This window comes from Gastrolobium bilobum, unplaced genomic scaffold, assembly GCF_033153095.1.
Source record: "Gastrolobium bilobum isolate Gb01-03AN ecotype WA unplaced genomic scaffold, APGP_CSIRO_Gbil_v1 utg15969, whole genome shotgun sequence".
In the NCBI taxonomy this organism is placed as follows: domain Eukaryota; kingdom Viridiplantae; phylum Streptophyta; class Magnoliopsida; order Fabales; family Fabaceae; genus Gastrolobium; species Gastrolobium bilobum.
Genome location: NW_026898747.1, coordinates 397,432 through 418,400, shown reverse-complemented (window position 1 = coordinate 418,400; position 20,969 = coordinate 397,432). Strand labels below are relative to the sequence as shown.

Genomic DNA, 20,969 nt, shown 5'->3' with positions numbered 1-20,969 from the left:
TCTTCTATATGGAGTTGGATTAGGTAAGGGGTCTCCATCATGTGATGAGAGCTTTAAGTTGACTTCCATTGGAGTTGACTTCGGCTTACAACCAGATAGCCCAGCATCCTGCAAAATATTTAGTGCATATTAGTGCTGACAGAGAGATATTCCTTTAGAGGATCTAGCCACTTCAAGTCCAAAAAAATACTTGACAGGTCCAAGGTTTTTAAGCTTGAATTTGCTGTCTAGAAGAGCAGTGAGAAGCTGTACTTCAGATAAATTGTTAGAGGCAAAAAGGATATCATCCACATATATGAGAAGAGCTGCAAAAAATGAATCAGAGTGCTTTATGAATAAAGAATGATCAGCCTTAGACTGTGTAAATCCGAGAGCAGACAAAGCTGAAGAGAATTTTGCAAGCCATTGTCTAGAGGCTTGTTTAAGCCCATATAAAGACTTATGCAATCTACACACATCATAGAGAATAGACTCCCCTGTCCATGATAACCAGGGGGCAAATGCATGTAAACTTCTTCCTCTAAGTCCCCATCTAAAAAAGCATTATTGACATCTAATTGAATTAGATGCTAATTATGAAGAGCAGCAAGTGCAAGCAGTAAACGAACTGAAGTTAATTTTGCTACAGGCAAAAATGTGTCAGAAAAATCCACTCATTCTTGTTGAATGAACCACTTGGTCACTAACTGTGCCTTATACCTTTCAACAGAGCCATCTGAGTTATATTTAACTCTATAGAACCATTTGCAGCCAACATTATTCTTGCCAGGGGAAAGAGACATAATGGACCAAGTATTGTATTGTTGTAAAGCCAGAATTTCAGCATCCATGGCTGCCTGCCACTCAGGAAGTTGAAATGCTTCAGAAAAAAAAGTTGGCTCAAAATGATTGGACAAAGAATTAATTAAGGCAATATGGGAAGGGGAAAGTTTTCGGTAGGAAAGAAAATTTGAAAGAGGGTGAGCTGTGGAAGAGGAACAAATATACTCAGCCAAATGGGAAGGGGGCTGTCTAGCTCTAATGGGACGGTGAGTAGGAAAAATTGTTGGAGAAGGTTCGGTTGGGGAAAGGATGGTGGGAGGGAAAACAGGGAAAGGAGAAATATGAAATGTATTTGAGGCAAAAGGAAAAATGGTTTCAACAAGGTTACATCCCTAAAGATAAAGGTACGGTTAGAGGCTAAATGAAGCAGTTTATAACCCTTAAAACCAGGGGGATAGCCAAGGAAAGCAGCAGGAACAGATCTAGGGGAAAACTTATGACGTGATTTAGGGAGAGTGAACCCACAACAGAGGCAGCCAAAAATACGCAAGTGATCATAGGAAGGAGGCTTGTGGGATAGAAGTTCAAAAAGGGTTTTGTGAGAAAGTAGAGGGGAAAAGGTCCTATTGATAAGGTATATAACTGTGGACACACAATCTTGCCAATAGGCAAGAGGGATATGGGATTGAAAGTGGAGGGGCGCGAGCAACATTATGGATATGTTGAAGCTTTCGCTCCACCACTGAGTTCTGCTGCGGACGATCAACACATGAGTGATAAACTTGAATCCTTTTAGAATGAAAAATGTCAGATATTATAAACTCAAGAGCATTGTCATAACGAATAGCTTTGATGGAAGCATTATATTGATTTTGTATAAGATGAATGAAATTAAGAAAAACAGAGCGAAACTCAGATTTACATTTCAAAAAATAAGCCCATGTAAAACGGGTAGCATCATCAACAATTGTAAGAAAATACTTGGACCTTCAACAGATATGTGTTGAAAAGGTCCCCAAATGTCACAATGGATAAGAGTGAAAGGAGCAGAAGACAATTTACGATTTAAAATGAACGGTAATCGTTTCTATTTTGCAAGGGGACAAACATTACAATGATGTGTGGATTCTATATGCTCAGTGTTATGTAAAACATCCTTCATGGAATTCAAGACAGAAAAAGAAAGATGACCTAGTCTAGCATGCCAAAGTGTAGGACTAGGCCTATTTACAGCAAAACAGAGGGATGAGGGAACAGAAATATTGGGGAAAAGAGAACAAACATCAAGGACATAAAGATTGCCACAACGCATAGCAATCCTAATCGTCGTTGCCATTGTAGGTTCCTGTAAGATGCAATGAGAAGATGTAAAATTATCTGCGAAAGAGGAATCGCGAGTGAGAACACTTATTGACAAAAGATTAAAAGTGAAAGAGGGGACAAATAAAATATTTCAAAGATTTAAAAAAGGAGAAATAGAGATGGAGATAGATCCAACCACGGGAACAGTAAAGCCATTGGGAAAGGACATGACAGAAGCCTTAGAAGGTGGAGAAAGATCAGAAGAAAGGAATAAACGAGAAGAGAAGCACACATGGTGGGTAGCACCGGTGTCTAAGATCCAACAAGAATCAGAGAAAAAAGGAGGAACAATACCATTGAGACTAGCGACGAAGGGAGAACCATTGTTGACGAGACAGAAGACGACGTGACAGAGCAGCAGAACTCTTGTGGAGGAGAGACAGAAGGTGCTCATATTATGCTTGGTTGAGGGAGACAAAAGGTGCTGGAGAGAAATTAAGGTAAGGGATAATTGGTTTGGGGGAATTGGGGAGAGTTGGGTGAGAGACTGCTGAGTTAGAATGGGCCGAGGAACTTTGGGACGGGTTTGAGTGATAGTTGGGTTTGGGTGTTCTAGGCTTGTACCCTGGGGGAAAACCATGGAGACGGAAACATTTGTCTTTCACATGACCCTGAGCATGACAATAGGTGCAAAATGGACAAGGTGACGAGGAGTGGTGGTGGCTGCAACCACCGGAGAGGTGGAATCAGAGGGAAAATGGGAATTATGTGTAGTGTTTACTGAATTCAGTAATGATGTATCAAGAGTGGCAGGAATGGAGATGGAAATTTGGCGTTGTCGTTCTTCTTGAAGAACCAGGGAGAAAACTCGAGCAAGCGAGAGAAGAGGATCCATTAACAAGATCTGGGTGCGCACTGAAGAAAAGGAATCGTTGAGGCTCATAAGAAATTGGAGAGCATCATGCTGCTGCCGAGAGACCGAGAGATGTCGCAAACCTCCGCAAGTACATGACGAGATGAGAATGTGACTCTGAAGTTCAAGTTCTTCACAGAGAGTCTTCAATTTGGTGTAATAAGCATTCACATGGTGTAGGAAGGGGATTTCGTGCTTCAATTGAAAAATTCGACGGCCATTTGCTTGTTGGAATCGAGTGCGTAAGTCAATCCAGACGTCAAAAGCATTGGAGAAGTAGACCAAGCTATAACAATAGCTTTAGATACAGAATTCAGAAGCCAAGAAATTACCATCGAGTTACACCAGTTCCATGCGGGAAAAAGCAAGTCAACATCAGGGGGATGAGGAATAGATCCATCAATGAAGACCGATTTGTTCTTAGCAGTGAGAGCAAGGAGCATAGCTCTACTCCATGAACTATAATTGGTACCATCAAGTGAGTGAGTTACCAAAATTAGTCCAGGATGATCACTGCTCTGGAGGAAATAGGGGCTGGAAGCATCTTCCATTGTAGAAGATGAACCAGAAGAAAAATCAGGGGAAGGAGGAAGACAAATATGGCCACGAGCCATCAAAAATTGCTATCTGATACCATATTAGTAGTGCAAATTTGCATTTGCAGTAAAAAGAGAAGCAGAGAATTGAAACTGTATATTCATTCTTTGTTGATTGGTATTTGTACAGTGTGCATCGAAATATAAAGGAGAAGAATAACAAATTCTGTTACAACCACTTGGGTGACGTGGCCATTAAAATACAAAAAGCTAAAAAAATAAAAAATGTGATATTCTAAAAACTTTCAAACAAATTGAGGTGTGATGGGAGAGTTTGTGGGCATTAGGATTTCTATATTTTCGATCATTGTCACCCCCATTCTTCTAATAAAAGAAATTAAGCACAAGGTAACCATAAAAAAAATATGTGTCTATGCATTATCCATGATTCAAAATCCAAAGGATTCTCTCATGAAGAAAAGTGTAAAGAGATATAATAAAATTATTGATGTGCTTTTATCCAACAATTTAAGATTTTGAGAGAATTGACATTTCCTCTAAAATTGGTGATAGGTATGCTAAGTATAAAAGATATTAATATATTTTTATTTATAAGGTTAAAATTTTGATATAGTTTATTTGACATAATATTAAAGTAATTAAATACTTTAAATTTAAACCTTGTTATATCTTTTTTTTTTAAAGTTAAAATTAAATATAAGATAAATGATTGTGTATTATATACGCTTTAAACTAAAAATAAAATAAAAAATCTCTTGTATAAAAATATAAATATTATATATCTTTCTGTAGTGAGTTAAATTTTCACAAATTTTACCAAAAAAATAAATAAATAAATTCACAATTAAGTCGTCATAATGCATTTATGAAAAATTGGTCAATTTTAGGGAAAAGTGAGTCAACGGGGACATAATGCATTTAAGCATGTCATGATCCTTTATTTAATCTTACTAATCTATGGTCAATTAGGTTAGGCATCATCAAAGTTAAGACACCATGCTCTTTTCGGAAAGTTGAAATATTGACAAACTGAAATGTGGGGTGCTTATAAGAAGAACTTGTTCTGCATAGTGGACCACTTACAAATCACTAAGCTACGAAATCACAGTATTTATTCCACATTTATATTTTTCTTTTCTTTTACTTATTTTTATAAATATTTATCTAATGAGTACGAATTCCATGTATTTGGACCTTGCTCCATAATTATAACTATAATGAAACTTCTTAATATCACAACTATTCTTTTACTGATTCATCAATAAATCAAGGAACATGCTAAACTGAAAATGAAGACAGAGAAATACTAATAGAAAAGGAGCAGAAAATTAAGGAAAAACACTTATAAGGCTCTATTTTGCGTAGTGATAACAAACTAAAACACCAAAAGTTAAGCCCATTTGGCCAATAAAGACATGGAACCTGCACCTAAAAGAAGGGATATATTAGCTCCTAATTGAAGCTTTAAATTGTTCTGCAACCTTGGGTTCATAAAATCTGCTGCTAGCAGATCAACTAATGCCATGTAAATCAAAATTCCAGAAGATGCAGAATTGAAAACCCCTTCAACAATCAGAGCAGTTGAGCTATTCTCATTGTACACACTTGAAATTCCCATTCCAATTGCTATCCCAATTGGGGTTGTTAGCGAGAAAAAAGTAGCCATAATTGCAGTGGACCTGGATTCGAACTTTGCCTGCACGCAATATATTCTATTTATCATTAGAAGCACATAAAACATTCATATATAATATTTTTTAATCCTAATTAATATTCAACTTTAAAGTTATGTGATCATATAATATGCAAAACCCAAAAGCAGATCTTAATTCACTAGTGACTGATAGTAAAAGGTTAGATAATTTATTCAAAAAAATCTAAAAAAATTTATTCTTATTCTTATACAAACCAAAAGAATTGCATTAATTGCAAATTACAATACCTGAGATATGCAACCACCAAGCCCCATCCCCTCAAAAAATTGATGGAAAGACAAGGCAGCAAGGAGAGGCTTTATGGTATCAATGCTCTCTGTAGCACCTAAAGATATTCCAATGATCACTGAATGGACCACTATTCCTATCTCCAACACCTGACACAGAAACCAATCCAAACAGAACATTGATAAGGCAAACAATTCTAAACTCAACTAGTAAACACCATAAACAATAAAAATTATGAAAAACTCATTGGTCTTACTTGTGATATGATGCGCTGCCGAATTTGTTCAGATGTCATTGAACCCTCAGAAGAGATAGCTGATCCATGAGCATGACCGTGTGTGGCATGTGTATGAACATGCATGTGACCAACATGTTCATCTCCAATTTCTTCATCAGCTAGAACTTGTTTTGATGGATTAAAATGTTGTCTTTGATAATACCCCGTGGCAATTGAATCCACCATCAATGTTCCTATAGAGGACAACATGGCAACAAACCCGGCAAAGGGAAATTTTCCCCATGGATTTTCCTTTAAGCAGGGTGAGTTCAAGCTTTCAAATGCTTCTGGTAGTATGTGGATAAACCCAGTTGCAAGGATTACCCCTGCTGCAAAAGCTTTGATCATGAAGAAGATGTCATTTTTAGGATTTAAAGTTGGGATTCTCTTGCTTAACAATGGAAGGCTCACCCCAAGAGCACCAGCAACAAGCACAGAAGCTATCGACCCAATTTTGTAATGGAGAGCTTCACTTGTATCATCACTATGTTTGGCTTGTTCTGTGTCACATGTGCACTCACATGAAACCATAGTTGGTAGGACATGAACACATAACAACACCAAGATGGTGAAAGAACAAGCTTGAAAGTTCATGATTCCTGTTAGTGAGGAAGAGAAATATGAAGGTGTGTAGAAACTAGGAAATGTTGTTGGTGCTATGAGTCTTTGAGAAATGTTTCTGAGATTGTTATTTAAAAGGAGGAAAGTTTACACTTGATTTTGTCTGATCGAACATTGACCATATAAAGACAAAAGGAAATAAAGGCCACTCTGAGGGGCTGAAAACGTAAGCATCTTGTACAGTCACTTACGCCCCTTCAAACTTAAATTTTGTAAAGAATCATATACTCATTTTTAATTTTGAAAATGTTCCGTACATATCATTTGGTGGACATCAATTTTACACAAATAATTTTGGTTTATAATGATTCAGTTACTAATTAATAACTTATATAAGTTGGTTAATTAACCAACAACTTGTCTTCAACTCACAGGGTTTATAATCGTGCTGTGGTTTTAACAATATGTACTGACTAGTCTTGTATGTTTCTAATGCGGGAATTAAAGAATAGAATTTCCACACTTGAAAGTCTTTCTAATGGTTCTAACATACCAGTTCACGAAAAGGGTTCAGCATGAATATTACACGGGACTAATTTTTTTGTTTATCTTGTACTTAAAATCAAACTCATGACCTAGTGATCTGATACCGTGTAAATAATTATTTTAACCAAAAATCTTAAAATATTGGATAATAACTTTTTTAATGATTTATATTATTCTATAACAATAAATGCTACATGATTGACGTGCGAGATTAAACGTATTAATATGAATAATTATTTCAAAAATGAATTAAATAAGTATTTTGTTTTTTGAAAAAATGGTTTGTCATTTTAAAGGATGTAAATTAGGTCATTTTAACTACTTACAACTATATATTTCGGGGAGTACATAGTTATAATATTAAAGTTGTACTTTTTTTTCTCTCTTTAAAAGCTGTCAGCTGACGTAGAAAGTGAAAAAAGAAAGTATAACTTTAATATTATAAATTTATAACTATGTACTCTCTGGAGTAGATAGTTATAAGCAATTAAAATGGCACAGCTTATATCCTTTAAAAGGACAAAAAAATTTCCCATTAAAATATTATAAAATAAAGTAAATAGTTTTTTTTTTTGGGATAAAATATAATGTAAATAGTTATTTATGAATAATATCTTGATAAAGAGGAAGAATTTATTTATATCAATATAAGAATAAGAAGTTATATTGCTAGTCTCATTGAGTAATAAATTAAACTCATTATGAATAAGTAAAATCAACTGTTAATAGTGAGTATTATAAGATGAATGATTAAGTTACACCTATGTAAAAATAATAATATTATAAGATTCATTATTAACCGTTGATCTCACTCATTATTAGTCACACTCATTATGTCAAATATTAATATTTATTGAAATTTATATCGATAATGTATAAAATTGATATAGTTATACAGATAACATGATCGTTTTAATCATAAGGAAAACTTATGGGAAAATTGAGGGATGCATGTGATTTGTTGCAAGAGGTTGAACTGCCCATAGGCCATAATATATTAATACGTAACCTGCACGAATTTTTCATACAGCAGTAACGAAAGGTAATGAAAACTGAAAACCAAGTTTAAAATTTATGCATATTCCTTGTTGGGATTTACGTATTTGAATCAATAAAAGCAATTTTGTAATGAAGTGCAGTTACAGACAGACATTGAAAAGCTGAAATGAGGTCATGCAATGGAAGGACGTGCATCCATAGTGGGAAAAGATGTCTTACCTAATAAAAAGAAAAAAAAAAAAAAGGTAAAAAGAAAAAAAAAAAAAGGTCATTGATATACGCAATAGTGTGGACAGTATGTTGTCATACAAACCCCTTAACCAATGCAATTTACCTAGGATTTGTTCATTATGTGTCTTAGTTTAGTTAGTATGTCGATATTATGTCTTTGAAATTCCAATATCTCACACTTCATTCCTATTACATAAAGCTTCTTCTTTTGATTTAATTAGTCAGTTGAAGCAGAAAGTTAAAGCACTTGCCTTTTTGGATAGCTCTGACAAAAGTTATCATTGCAATTTTTCCCATTATTTTCATCAATTATTACATGAAATTACTATCTTTTTATTGTATTTTCTTTAGCTGAGTACAAGTGGAATTTCTCCTCTGTGTTTTTTTTTATTTAAATAACGAAGTTATGATTTTTTTGAAATGTTGTTTTTTTTATAACGTTATTATTCTAAAATGCAGGGTAGAACCCAGGTTGAAGAACGCAATGGTGGACTTATTGTTCTCTCTTGAAGCAACTACTCCTCTGTGAGAATAGATGATTCAAAACATCCCAAATGATATAAAGCCAAAGTGCTCCAAAGCATGTATGTTTACATTTTTTTATTAATTTTTTTTAACAAATACTTACAATTTTAGTAAAAAGTTTTTTTAAAAAAGGAACAAATATAATTTTTATCCATTAACATTTATTTTACTTTTAAATTTATATACACTATTTTATCACGCAAACCTCCAAACCAAATGGAATTTACCTATGATTGTTTCATTATGTGTCTTAGTTTGTGTAATATGTCGATATTATGTCTTTGCTATTCCAACATCTCACACTTCATACCCATTACATAAAGTTCCCGTCGTTGATTTTATTATTATTAAGCTAGATTATCTTATTATTCAGCTATATATATATATATATATATATATATATATATATATATATATATATATAGGCAGGATCCTTTGACACCGGTATCAAATTTGAAGTTTGACACCTCATCTGAGAACTATTAGATCAAAAAAGATCAACAACTCTGATTTGTAAACATGTGACACCATTGATCTTTTTTTATCTAATGACTCTTAGATGAGGTGTCAAACTTCAAATTTGACACCGGTGTCAAAGGATCCTACCTTATATATATATATATATATATATATATATATATATATGGCAAAATGATTTCTACAGCTGCTGTAACTACAGCAAGTAAGGATCCGCGTCGGAATCCTAGGATAGGACAACGGATCCTGAGTATTTTTTTTTTTTAAAAAGCTGTGGGGCCCACTTTTCTGTGTCAGCTGTAGATAACACTATCTACGGCTGCTGCAGAAATGTTAAGCCATATATATATATATATATATATATATATATATATATATATTTGGAAAAATATTTCTACAGCCACTTTAGATAAGGTTGTCTACAGCTACTCTTTTTTCACTAAATACGACCAGTCGTACTTAGTTATAACAATAGAGCTGTTCTTTTTTCTCTTTCCTCAAACATTGTCGGCTGACGTGGCGGTGAGAGAAAATATAATTTTAATGTACGACTGGTCGTACTTAGTGAAAAAAGGTAGCTGTAGACAATCTTATCTAAAGTGGTTGTAGAAATGTTTTTTCCGTATATATATATATATATATATATATATGGAGAACGGTTATATTTACTAATGAAAATTTTTACAGTTCTTACTACTAAATTAATTACTATTGATTTTTATCCATATAACAGTTATAATTTATTAGCTACATTTATTAATTAATTATTAATTCCTAATAAAATATAATCGCTTGATTGACGAAAATCAATGGAAATTAATTTAGTAGTAAAAGTTGTAAAACTTTTTTAAAAAAGGAATAAATATAATTTTTATCCATTCACATTTATTTTTTAAAAAATTTATATACACTATTTTATCACGCAAACCTCCAAATCAAATGGAATTTACCGATGATTGTTTCATTATGTACGTGTCTTAGTTTGTTTAATATGTCTATATTATGTCTTTGCTATTCCAACATCTCAAACTTCATACTCATTACATAAAGTTCCCTTCGTTGATTTTATTATTATTAAGCTAGATTAGATTATTATTCAGCTATATATATATATATATATATATATATATATATATATATATATATTTGGAGAATGACTATATTTACTACTGGAAAGTTTTACAATTCTTACTACTAAATTAATTATTATTGATTGTCACTCGTATAACGGTTATAATTTATTAGATACATTTATTAATTAATTATTAATTCCTAATAAAATAGAATTGTTTGATTGTCGGAAATCGACGGTAATTAGTTTAGTAGTAAGAGTTGTAAATTTTTTTTTTAAAACAAGTAATAAATATAATTTTTATCCATTAACATTTATTTATTTTTTATATTTATATACACTATTTTATCACGCAAACCTCCAAATCAAATGGAATTTACCCATTATTGTTTCATTATGTGTCTTAGTTTGTTTAATATGTCGATATTATGTCTTTGCTATTCCAACATCTCACACTTCATACCCATTATATAAAGTTCCCTTCGTTGATTTTATTATTATTAAGCTAGATTATATTATTATTGAGCTATATATACAGAGGGCGATTATATTTACTACTGAAAAGTTTTGAAATAGGGCGATTATATATATCAAGTTAAATCATTTGCTTGTGTGTTTAAAATAGGGGTTAATATATATATTCATTAATTATAAGAGCTTAATAATAACAGTCATTAAAAATGGAATTATTATAAATGGGCGTATGAGATGTTGGAGGAGCAAAGACAAAATATCGACATATTAACCAAACTAAGATACAAAATGAACCAGAGTTAGGTAACGAAAAAGGTATCATGTTTTTTATTTTAATATACTTGAATGCTTTCTAGTTCCATAAAGTTAAAAGATGATATTCATGATTTAAAAAAAATTAGTTACAGTATAATATGAATATTGAATATTAAATTTATCAGCCATGATAATGGTTGGCTAAGTTTTCTTTATTGTAGTTAGGGTCACAAACCTTATGTGAACCCTTGTTACGACGGATTGGTTTATTTCTACTCGTTTATATAAATTTCTTTATCTTTACCTTGTGCGAAATTTCTATTTTCTTTGTTAGACTTGATCAATCTAATAATTGATGATAGTTTGAGGGTTAGAACCCTAGATGGGAATATTGAGGTTTTGATCTTGAAAGGGGATAAGATAACAATTATTATGCATGTTAGGAATAGATGTATATTTAATTGCAGATGCTTTAATTATCGTGTTCATTGCTTAATTTTCATGAGGGGTTACTAAGGGATTAGGATTCCAATTGAGGTTAAATGGGTTTTTTTTTTTTTTTTTGTAAACAAGGTTAAAGGGTTAAATTGCCAAGGGATTGGAATTTAACTAATTAATTCTAGATGATAATTATCTGAGTATTTATATAAATAAGTATTCTTAAATCAATCCAAAGTAAGAAGTGGGGATCATATGGTGAATGCACTCTAGCTACAATTCTTTCTCTCAATTACAAAAATCCATCTCTGTTGTTTTCTCATAACCAAAAATTCAAAAACAAGTCTTTTTTTTCAGTTCTCATTTTACACAAATCGACAATATTTGTCACAAACTCTTTGAACTCTTCCATTGTTGAAAAGACTATTAATTGGTATACGATCACAATCCCTGTATAGACGAACTTTACTTATCATTACATTACTTGTGCGATCGGTATACTTGCCAGTGAGCATCAAGTTTTTGGTGCCGTTGCCGGGGATTGCGTTTCTTATATCAATTAATTTTGATTTTTAAGACTCGATTTTTATTTTTATTTTATTCTTGATTTCTGTGGTCTTTGAACAGTGCTACTAATCTCTTTTCTGAGTTGTATGCGAGGTAAAGAGCCAGAATTTTCACTTGATTTAGAGATTACAAAAACAGAAAAGAGGATAAGAAAACTTGCTCGGAAGAAGCTTTCATTCAACGAGTTAGGAATTCTGTCTGAAGAAGCACACAACATGGCAGGAAATAATGAAGCAGACAATCCACTCATGGATACCATTCTGACTCCATCATTCAACAAGCCCAATTCGAGTATTATTAATCCTGAAGTTGGCAACAATAATTGGGAGCTCAAGTCTGCCAATATTCAACTGGAAGAGAGAGCTCAATTTGGTGGAGAGGAAGATGAAGATCCTCACAGGTTCATAGACAGATTCCTGATGATCTGTGACTCGACAAAATGTTCTCAGGTGTCTAATGATGCAGTTCGGTTGAGGTTGTTCCCGTTTGCTTTGAAGGGAAAGGCTCTTAATTTGTTGGAGAGGCAGCCTGCAAGAAGTATTCCTTCATGGGATAATTTATCACAAAAGTTCTTTGCTGAGTTCTTCTCAATGGAGAGATACAACCAGATGGTGAATGACATCACCAATTTCACTCAAGCTGAGGGTGAAACCATGTGTGGAGCTTAGAACAAATTTAAAGATTTAATGAGGAGATGTGCTCAGTATAGCTTGACTTCTGGTGATCAGGTCCGAATCTTCTTCAATGGTTGTAAACCTGATGGTGCTGAATGGTGCAGCAGGTGGAAGTATTAAATCCATGAGAGCCAATGAGACTCTTGAGTTGATTGAGAGAATGGCTGCAAATGAAAATGAAGGGTTGTCATCCAAGCCTACGAGAGGTATGCTTCAACTGGAAGGTAATGATGTTGTGCTGGTTGAAAACAAATTGTTATCACAGCAAATGGCGAATTTGACATCGAGGCTTGATAAGATACAACTCTCTAGTGTCCAAGCTCAAGTTGCTTCAATTGTTTGTGAATATTGCAAGGACAATCATGAATCTAATGAATGTCCTTCTTTGCTATCTGCAGATCCTCCTCAACAAGTGCATGTGAATGGCATTTGGTATGATCAAAGACCTCAGCCACAAAATATTCCAAGGAATCAGAATTTTCGTTCTGGAAATAATAACTTTCAGAGGAGGGTGCAGGGGACTGGTCTTGATTTCAATTCTAATAATTATTTGCAACCACCACCAGTTCAGCTTAAGGAACCATCTGATTTGGAGAGATTAGTGGGACAAATGGCTCAACATTCCAATGCCTTCATGGAAGAGACTAGGTCCAATACTAAATACATGAGTGCTTCTATCAGGAATTTGGAGAATCAAATTGGCCAGCTGCCTAAGCAAGTTGCTGATAGAACTCCAGGTACTTTCCCTAGTAACACTGTTACTAATCCGAAGGAAGATTGTATAGCCATCACAATTAGAAGTGGTAAAATACTCCCATCTCCTGAGGTTGAAGAGAAGCTTAATGAAGTTAAGAAGCCAGAAAAAGAAGTTGGAATTCCTTCTAAGGTTGTGAAGCCTCTTCAGAAAGGTGCAGAAAAAAAGCAACCGATTGTTGCTGAAAAGAAGAAATTTGAGCTGAGTCCTGATTATGTGAGAGCTATGGCACCTTATCCTGAAAGATTCAAGCAGGATGCTCAGAAGCAACACTATGGAAGGTTCCTGGATATTTTCAAAAAGCTGCATATCAACATTCTTTTTGCTGAAGCTCTGGCTAGTATGCCTAACTATGCTAAATTCATAAAGGATCTTTTGTCAAGGAAGCACAAGTTACAAGAGTGCCAAACTGTAGCACTTACTGAGGAGTGCAGTGCTATTATCACAAGGAAATGTCCTCCTAAGTTTCGTGATCCTGGAAGTTTCAACATTATTATTGAAATAGGTAACACAAAAATTAGCAGGGCATTATGTGATCTTGGGGCTAGCATTAATTTGATGCCTCTTTCTATTTGTAAATCATTGGGGATCACTGAGTTGAAGCCTACTTTGGTATCCCTTCAACTTGCTGATAGATCTTTAAGGAAGCCCAGTGGTATCATTGAAGATGTCCTTGTGAAAGTAGATAAATTCATTTTTCCAGCTGATTTCATAGTGTTGGACATGGAAGAGGGAACAAAAATGCCTCTTTTGCTGGGTAGACCTTTCCTGGCCACTTCTCGGGCCATGATTGATATTGAGAACGGGAAGCTTGAGTTAAGGATGAATGATGAGACCATCACCATCAACGTCTTTGACTCTATGAAACAATCTTCTGACAAAGGCGATTGTTTTAAACTTGATGTTTTAGAGCAAGTGGGGAAAGAAAAAAAATCTTCTAGTCAAGAGCTTGATGAAAAACTTGAGGCGAATGAGATTATTCCTGTTAAGGAAGGAAAAAATGTAGCGTTTGAGGTTCTTGAAAAGAAAGATGATGACAAAGAAGATGGTGCCACAAAAGTGGAGTTAAATGAGCTTCCTGAAACTCTAAAAGATATCTTCTTGGGTGATAAGGAGACGTACCCTGTTATCATTAACAAAGAATTGCTTTCTTTCCACACCCACAAAATTCTTAAAGAGGATGATGTCAAACATGTGAGGAAACCTCAAAGGAGGCATAATCCTACAAGGAAGAAGGTAATGACAAAGGAAGTGATGAAACTCTTTTATACTGGTTGGAGGATGTTTGTGGATCACCAGAGGTTGAAGGCCGCAAAAAGGAGAATCTTTGAGAAGAGACATCGCGACTTTATCTCTCAAAGAAAAAAATACTTTAAAGAGTTCCTCACATGGATTCGCAGTTGGAATCAAATCTGGGAATGGTGGTCTCATGAACTGATGCATCCAGAACCACCAGATCCTGCAATTGTTGAGTCATCCCGTGCTGCTGAGGGGGATGACATGGAGGATTGATTAAATCTCCTTGCTGTCGGAGATTTATTGTATATTAGTTATTTTTCTTAGTACTTTTTGCTATTTTATTATGACCTTAGGTTGATGTTAGGATCATTTAGCTACTTTGTGTTGGGTTATTTCCCAAACATTCTGATGTCTTTTGAGCACATTATAGTTTATCCTATATGCTGCTGTTTGTTCTATTATGCAGGTTTTTCATCCATCTTTTGGTTTGATTATTGCTGGAGACAACAATTCTTTAAATCTAGGAATAGTAGGCTTTAGGAAAGCATCTTGGAACTGCAGTTCATTTATCAGGGGACATATTCTAAACTCTTTTAATTTTCCTTATTTTTTTTTGTTAGTTACTTTGTGTTACTCTATGCATAAAAAAAATATTGATATGTTTTTCAAGCAATTCTCAGGTTTAAATGTGCTTATCTAGTTAATGTGCTTGACTGAATTCTTGGAAATATATTATATGACTTTCTAGCATAACATTGCATAGGTATAACTAGATTGCATGATTTCTCGTTGGTCTGAACTGATTTTGTAAAATTCTGATAATGTCTGAGGTCAATTTCTTGAGTCTATATTGATACCATAGCTGTGAGGTTTGAGTTTAAACACTGAAATTTTTTTGTTGAGAGACCTCACTGTTGTAACACTCTAGAACTTGATCTGTTTCTCTGTAATGCATGCATTGGTTGAAGTGATAAAGGCATTTTGTTCTTGATAGCTTATGGCCAAAATAGCCCACTTGTATAAATTTTTCCATTGCTAGCCCCTTGAGCCTGCACTTGTTTGTTGATAAATGACTTGTGGCCTGATTGATGGTTTAGCCTATATCCATGTGACTTACCTTGATTGAGATTGAATTACTGATGTGTTGAAAATAAAACAAAGAAATTGAGGTAAGCTCCACAAAGGTCAAGCAATTGGGGGATGTAAATTTCATCTGTACCCTTAAAACAAAGGGAGAAAAAGAAAAAAAGCAAGAAAAAGTAAAAGAATGAATGTGCATAAAAGGTGGCTGAAAGGAATTAATTCTCAAAATTCTGTGAGAATGTTAGTAGAGCAAACCATTTAGTTGAATGTGTTAAAGTGAAATAATATCAGTTTTTCAATCTCATTGTTGTTTGAGCTACTGTCCATAAATTCCTACCCGTTACCCTGACCAAGTTACAACCTGTGAAGTTCTTTTGATCAATTGATGCATGTGTTTGATTCTTCAATTTTAAGAATTATTGAGAATATGATCAAGCCTATGGTAGTGTTAAAGCTGTGATTGATTGAGTGCTCATGATACCCTTAAACACTGAGTGTTGAGTGGATATTATTTATCTGTGTGAGGGGTAATCAATGTAGACTTGTATCTTTAAAGAAGCTGATGACATTGTTGGGAGTTTATGATATTGGGTTAGGCATGCATGGCATATTGTGTGTGAGAGTGTCTATGGATTATTATGTTGGATTAATTGAATATGTCCTGGATTGAGTCTTGTACATTGATGAGGACAGCAACGTTTAAATCTAGGAATGATTTGATATGCCTCTAGCATATATATGATTTTTAGCCAAAATGAGAAAGAAATATTGATTAATCTTGGAGAAAAAGGGCTAGAATTACTATTAATTTGATAAATCTCAATCAAAGATTGTGCAACTGATTTTCTTCTAATTTTGTAGGAAACAGGACAAAAAGAGGCACTTTTGGAAGTTCAAGCCAGAGTCCCACGCTAATAGCGTGAAACTCACCCTAGTAGCGTGAGAATCCAGAGACATCCACGCTCATAGCGTGAAACTCACGCTAGTAGCGCCAGTCATTCTTGCCATGCACGCTCATAGCGTGAGATCCGCGCTAGTAGCGTGAACATGCAGAGACATCCACGCTCATAGCGTGAAACTCACCCTAAGAGCGCCAGATTGCGAAATCACAACACTGTGTTTTTAAAAGGGCAGTTTTGAAAGATGAAAAGGGGGACTATAAAAAGGATGCTCAGCACAGAATTAGGTATTCTGGACCTAAGGAGACCGTCGTGCTTCAGAAGGAGAGCTCTGGAGAGAAATTCTTGATCTTCTTTATTCTTCCATCTACATTCTCAAGTAACATTGACTATTGAATTTATCAGCCATGATAATGATTGGCTAAGTTTTCTTTATTGTAGTTAGGGTCACAAACCTTATGTGAACCTTTGTTACGACGGATTGGTTTATTTCTACTCGTTTATATAAATTTCTTTATCTTTACCTTGTGCGAAATTTCTATTTTCTTTGTTAGACTTGATCAATCTAATAGTTGATGATAGTTTGAGGGTTAGAACCCTAGATAGGAATATTGGGGTTTTGATCTTGAAAGGGAGTAAGATAACAATTATTATGCATGCTAGGAATAGATGTATATTTAATTGCAGATGCTTTAATTATCGTGTTCATTGCTTAATTTTCATGAGGGGTTACTAAGGGATTAGGATTCCAATTGAGGTTAAAAGGTTAAATTGCCAAGGGATTGGAATTTAACTAATTAATTCTAGATGATAATTATCTGAGTATTTATATAAATAAGTATTCTTAAATCAATCCAAAGTAAGAAGTGGGGATCATATGGTGAATGCACTCTAGCTACAATTCTTTCTCTCAATTACAAAAATCCATCTATGTGGTTTTCTCATAACAAAAAATTCAAAACAAGTCTTTATTTTCAGTTCTAATTTTACACAAATCGACAATATTTTTCACAAACTCTTTGAACTCTTCCATTCTTGAAAGGACTATTAATTGATATACGATCACAATCCCTGTGGAGACGAACTTTTCTTATCATTATATTACTTGTGCGATCGATATACTTGCCGGAGAGCATCAAGGTGTTTGATGTTATGCTGATATGACTGGCTGTTGTTCTGATTTACTGCCTTTATTATTATGATGTTGTTGTTGAGACTTGTTGGGCTTGCGCCTTAATTGGTGATCATGGGGATTGTCCATACCACATTGACTTGACTTTATGCTTTCAGATTCGAGTTGTATTAATGTATCAAGATTATGTTCGGACTACGTGTTGTAGATTCGTGACTTAGATACTCACTTATTTGTATATTAAGGTTATTCAGTGTAGCTAGTTGTCGAATTGCAAGTTATATACAGGAAATATTTTGAAAGTGATTAAGTAATCAACTTGGTAATTGATAATGACGTCATAATTGAAAATAAAAAATTATTTCGCATTTTAATTAAGCGTGGCTTAATACGATGACATGTTAACAAACCAGGTATACACGGGTTGTTTCAACCTTCACCGTCGCAGCCACTGCCAATGCCACCAACCACTATCCCCATCACCATTGTCGCAGCCACTGCCGTCACCTCCACCACTATCATCCCCACCATTACCACCGCCATCGCTGTAGCCATTGTCGTCACAACCACCACCACTAGGGGTGAAAGTGGGCTGGGCTGGGCCGAGCTTTGCCCCAAAAAGCCCAAGCCTACGTCAAAAAATTTCAAATTGGCCCGGCCCAAGCCTAGTATGAGTCTAACTGTTAGCCTGGTTTGGCCCGTTTATGAAAAAAAACAAATGGCTTGGCTTGGCTCGTTATCCTGTTAATTTTTAACTTCCAAACAGAACCATGAATCAACTTTACAAAGTACTCAAATTCTGTTGCTACACCAAAAATCATAATTTCAATGTCCAAACAGAATCATGAATCATAACAAAACTAATACAATATGCATTTAAGTCATTTTCAAAAGCAAAATGCTCAAATTAAATAACATATATTTCATCAGATCCAACAAACAAATCCATACTATGTAAATTAAAATAACTACATGAATCCAACAAACATATCATGATGTTTGTAGTACGTATAACCTCTGCCAAATTTTTTTTTAATATATTCATATACACAATCTAACATGTTGAGATGTTGGTTCCTCCTATATAAGAAATAAAGTAAGATTTCTTTAAAATATAATCGAATATGATTAAGTTATAAATAATTGCAATTGATTAAATTTATATCTTTTTTTTTTCTTCCAGGCATACTTACTCTATTTTATTTTATTTTATCTAAAATAAATAATACAATATAGGCCGGCCTGTAGGCTTATAGGCTCGACCTTTTGAAAGTGGGCCTACGACCTTTTTATTAAATAGGCTTTTTTAAGGCCCGGGCCCGGCCTATTATACAAAATATACTAGGTCAGGTCTAGCCTGATGTAGGCCGAGCCGTAGGCCCCTATAGGCCGGCCCGGTCCAGTTTCACCCCTAACGACCACAACTGTCATGACCACGTCACTGTCACCACCACCGTTGTACCCCCGCCGCCACCACCACCACCACTATGCCATCCCCCGTCGCCATCACCACCACAACCACACCATAGGGTAAGGAAAGTGATGATCCGAATTTTTTTATATTTAATAGGAATTATTTTGTATTATATTATTTGTTGTGTTATCAAACGCAATTCTCATTCTTAGAATAAAAATAGAATATGTTATCAAACACATTTTTTTCTCAGAAACTGTTCCAAGGAACAGAAATAGAAAAGAATTGTTTCTTTTCAGAAATAGTGCTAGGGAATAGAATGGTTGTCATGCACACCCTAACAATCTCATTGACCGAGGACATAAAAATATTATGTATCACCTATTTAAAAGGAAAAACTGAAAATCAAACCCAAGTTTTGGCTAAAGTGAACGGAAAGTTCAACCGGCTATGCCAATCCTAATTAGCAATCAAGTCTCTTTAAAATTGAATGTTTGATAATGTTATTACACACAATGAGTTTTTCCTATAAGTCACGTCATATATCGTTATCTTTTTTTTCTCTCAATCTTTTTATTTTTGCGGAACGAATACACTCAAGTCAAAGAGTATAAAGATGCAAGAGTTTTGGTGATAACAAATATGTTAGAATTTTTATAATTGTGGGTTTCAGTCAATTATAATTTTTCTTTTGTTTTATAAAAACGGGCTAAGTCATATCCATATGGCGGTGCAGTATAACGCCCATTTAATTAAGTGATCCTTTTGTTTAGACTTGGATATCTATAAACTGATTAGTGTGGGTAAAAGTGTAGGCCTAACCCATAGGCCAATGATGGGAAGGGGACTAGGGTTAATAAGTTTGGCAAGGACCCCTATGCATTCACAGTGTGTTAGAAAATTGTTACTCCACAACTTGCCCTGTCGACGGTTATGATCAGGGAGTGGTGTAAATTGTAGAGGAAGATTCTGGTCTTTCAATTGCAGGAGCCTCAGAGGAAACAAGAAGCCTTCAAGAAATCAAAAATCATGTCTTCAACAAGTAAGTCTAAATATTTTGGTGTTCTAATGTCATATAATCCTATTTTATGAAATATTTTACATTTAGTATCAGAGCCTAAATTATATGATTTAGGACCCAATCATCTATTATTGGATGTGATTGCATATTTTGGGATTTTGCTACCCTCGATCTTGAATATTTAAATTTTAAATTAACTTTTATTTTTATTTTGATGAAATTAAATTCAATAATTTTTGGGGATTTTACAATTTTTAAATCCCTAATTTTTTGTACATTATAAAAATAGAATTTTGATATTTGTTGTCATGGTTGTGAGGTATTTGGAACGGAACGGAACACATGATATTGGTTTCAGAGAAGTCTGAAACTTATTTTCATGGTATTGTGGCATTTGGTAATTTAGATAATGCTATTAAAAATAAATATCAAAATATCAAAATGCAATTGATTTTTAAATGTGATCTTCCAAATCCTTACTTATTTGTGCACCATTTTCAACGCGTGACCTGCAATACAAAAATGATGATGAGATCCAATGTAACCACGATAAAAATCGAGACCTTAGGAGCTTTTAAATTCAAGAAGAATTTTGGATGAGATATGTGGACGAAAAATAAATAAAAAATATTTTGATAAAATATTAATTTTATAATTTTTTTTTGGAATATATTTCGATGAAAAATATTATCTTTGTTGATGGTGGTGTTATATATGATTTTACACAATATTCCACATTTCTTATGCCACCACTATCGATTTGCAAAAAATAATATGCTCCATAACTTCAACATTTCTTATGTTTTATTTGGGATGTAACTATTTATGTGACATGCTTCATGCTTGATGGAGAA

At 34.1% G+C, this 20,969-nt stretch overlaps 2 protein-coding genes across 3 annotated transcripts; both read right to left on the bottom strand.

Annotated features, from left to right (window-relative positions):
* Positions 1-2,725: 2,725 nt before the first annotated feature.
* LOC133283832 (uncharacterized) lies at positions 2,726-3,591 on the bottom strand. The gene is made up of 2 exons (XM_061480742.1): positions 3,323-3,591; positions 2,726-3,263 (listed from the first exon to the last, which is right to left on the bottom strand). Exons 1-2 carry the CDS (start codon positions 3,589-3,591, stop codon positions 2,726-2,728), a joined length of 807 nt encoding a protein of 268 aa, XP_061336726.1.
* A 1,302-nt stretch (positions 3,592-4,893) lies between these two features.
* LOC133283836 (zinc transporter 1) lies at positions 4,894-6,369 on the bottom strand. Of its 2 annotated transcripts, XM_061480749.1 has the most exons (4): positions 5,848-6,369; positions 5,734-5,778; positions 5,477-5,626; positions 4,894-5,230 (listed from the first exon to the last, which is right to left on the bottom strand). In XM_061480749.1, exons 1-4 carry the CDS (start codon positions 6,346-6,348, stop codon positions 4,925-4,927), a joined length of 1,002 nt encoding a protein of 333 aa, XP_061336733.1. In that variant the 5' UTR covers positions 6,349-6,369; the 3' UTR covers positions 4,894-4,924. The 2 variants fall into 2 exon arrangements, with proteins under 2 accessions (XP_061336733.1, XP_061336732.1); XM_061480748.1 differs by having other exon boundaries at positions 5,734-6,369.
* Between the last annotated feature and the right edge of the window lie 14,600 nt (positions 6,370-20,969).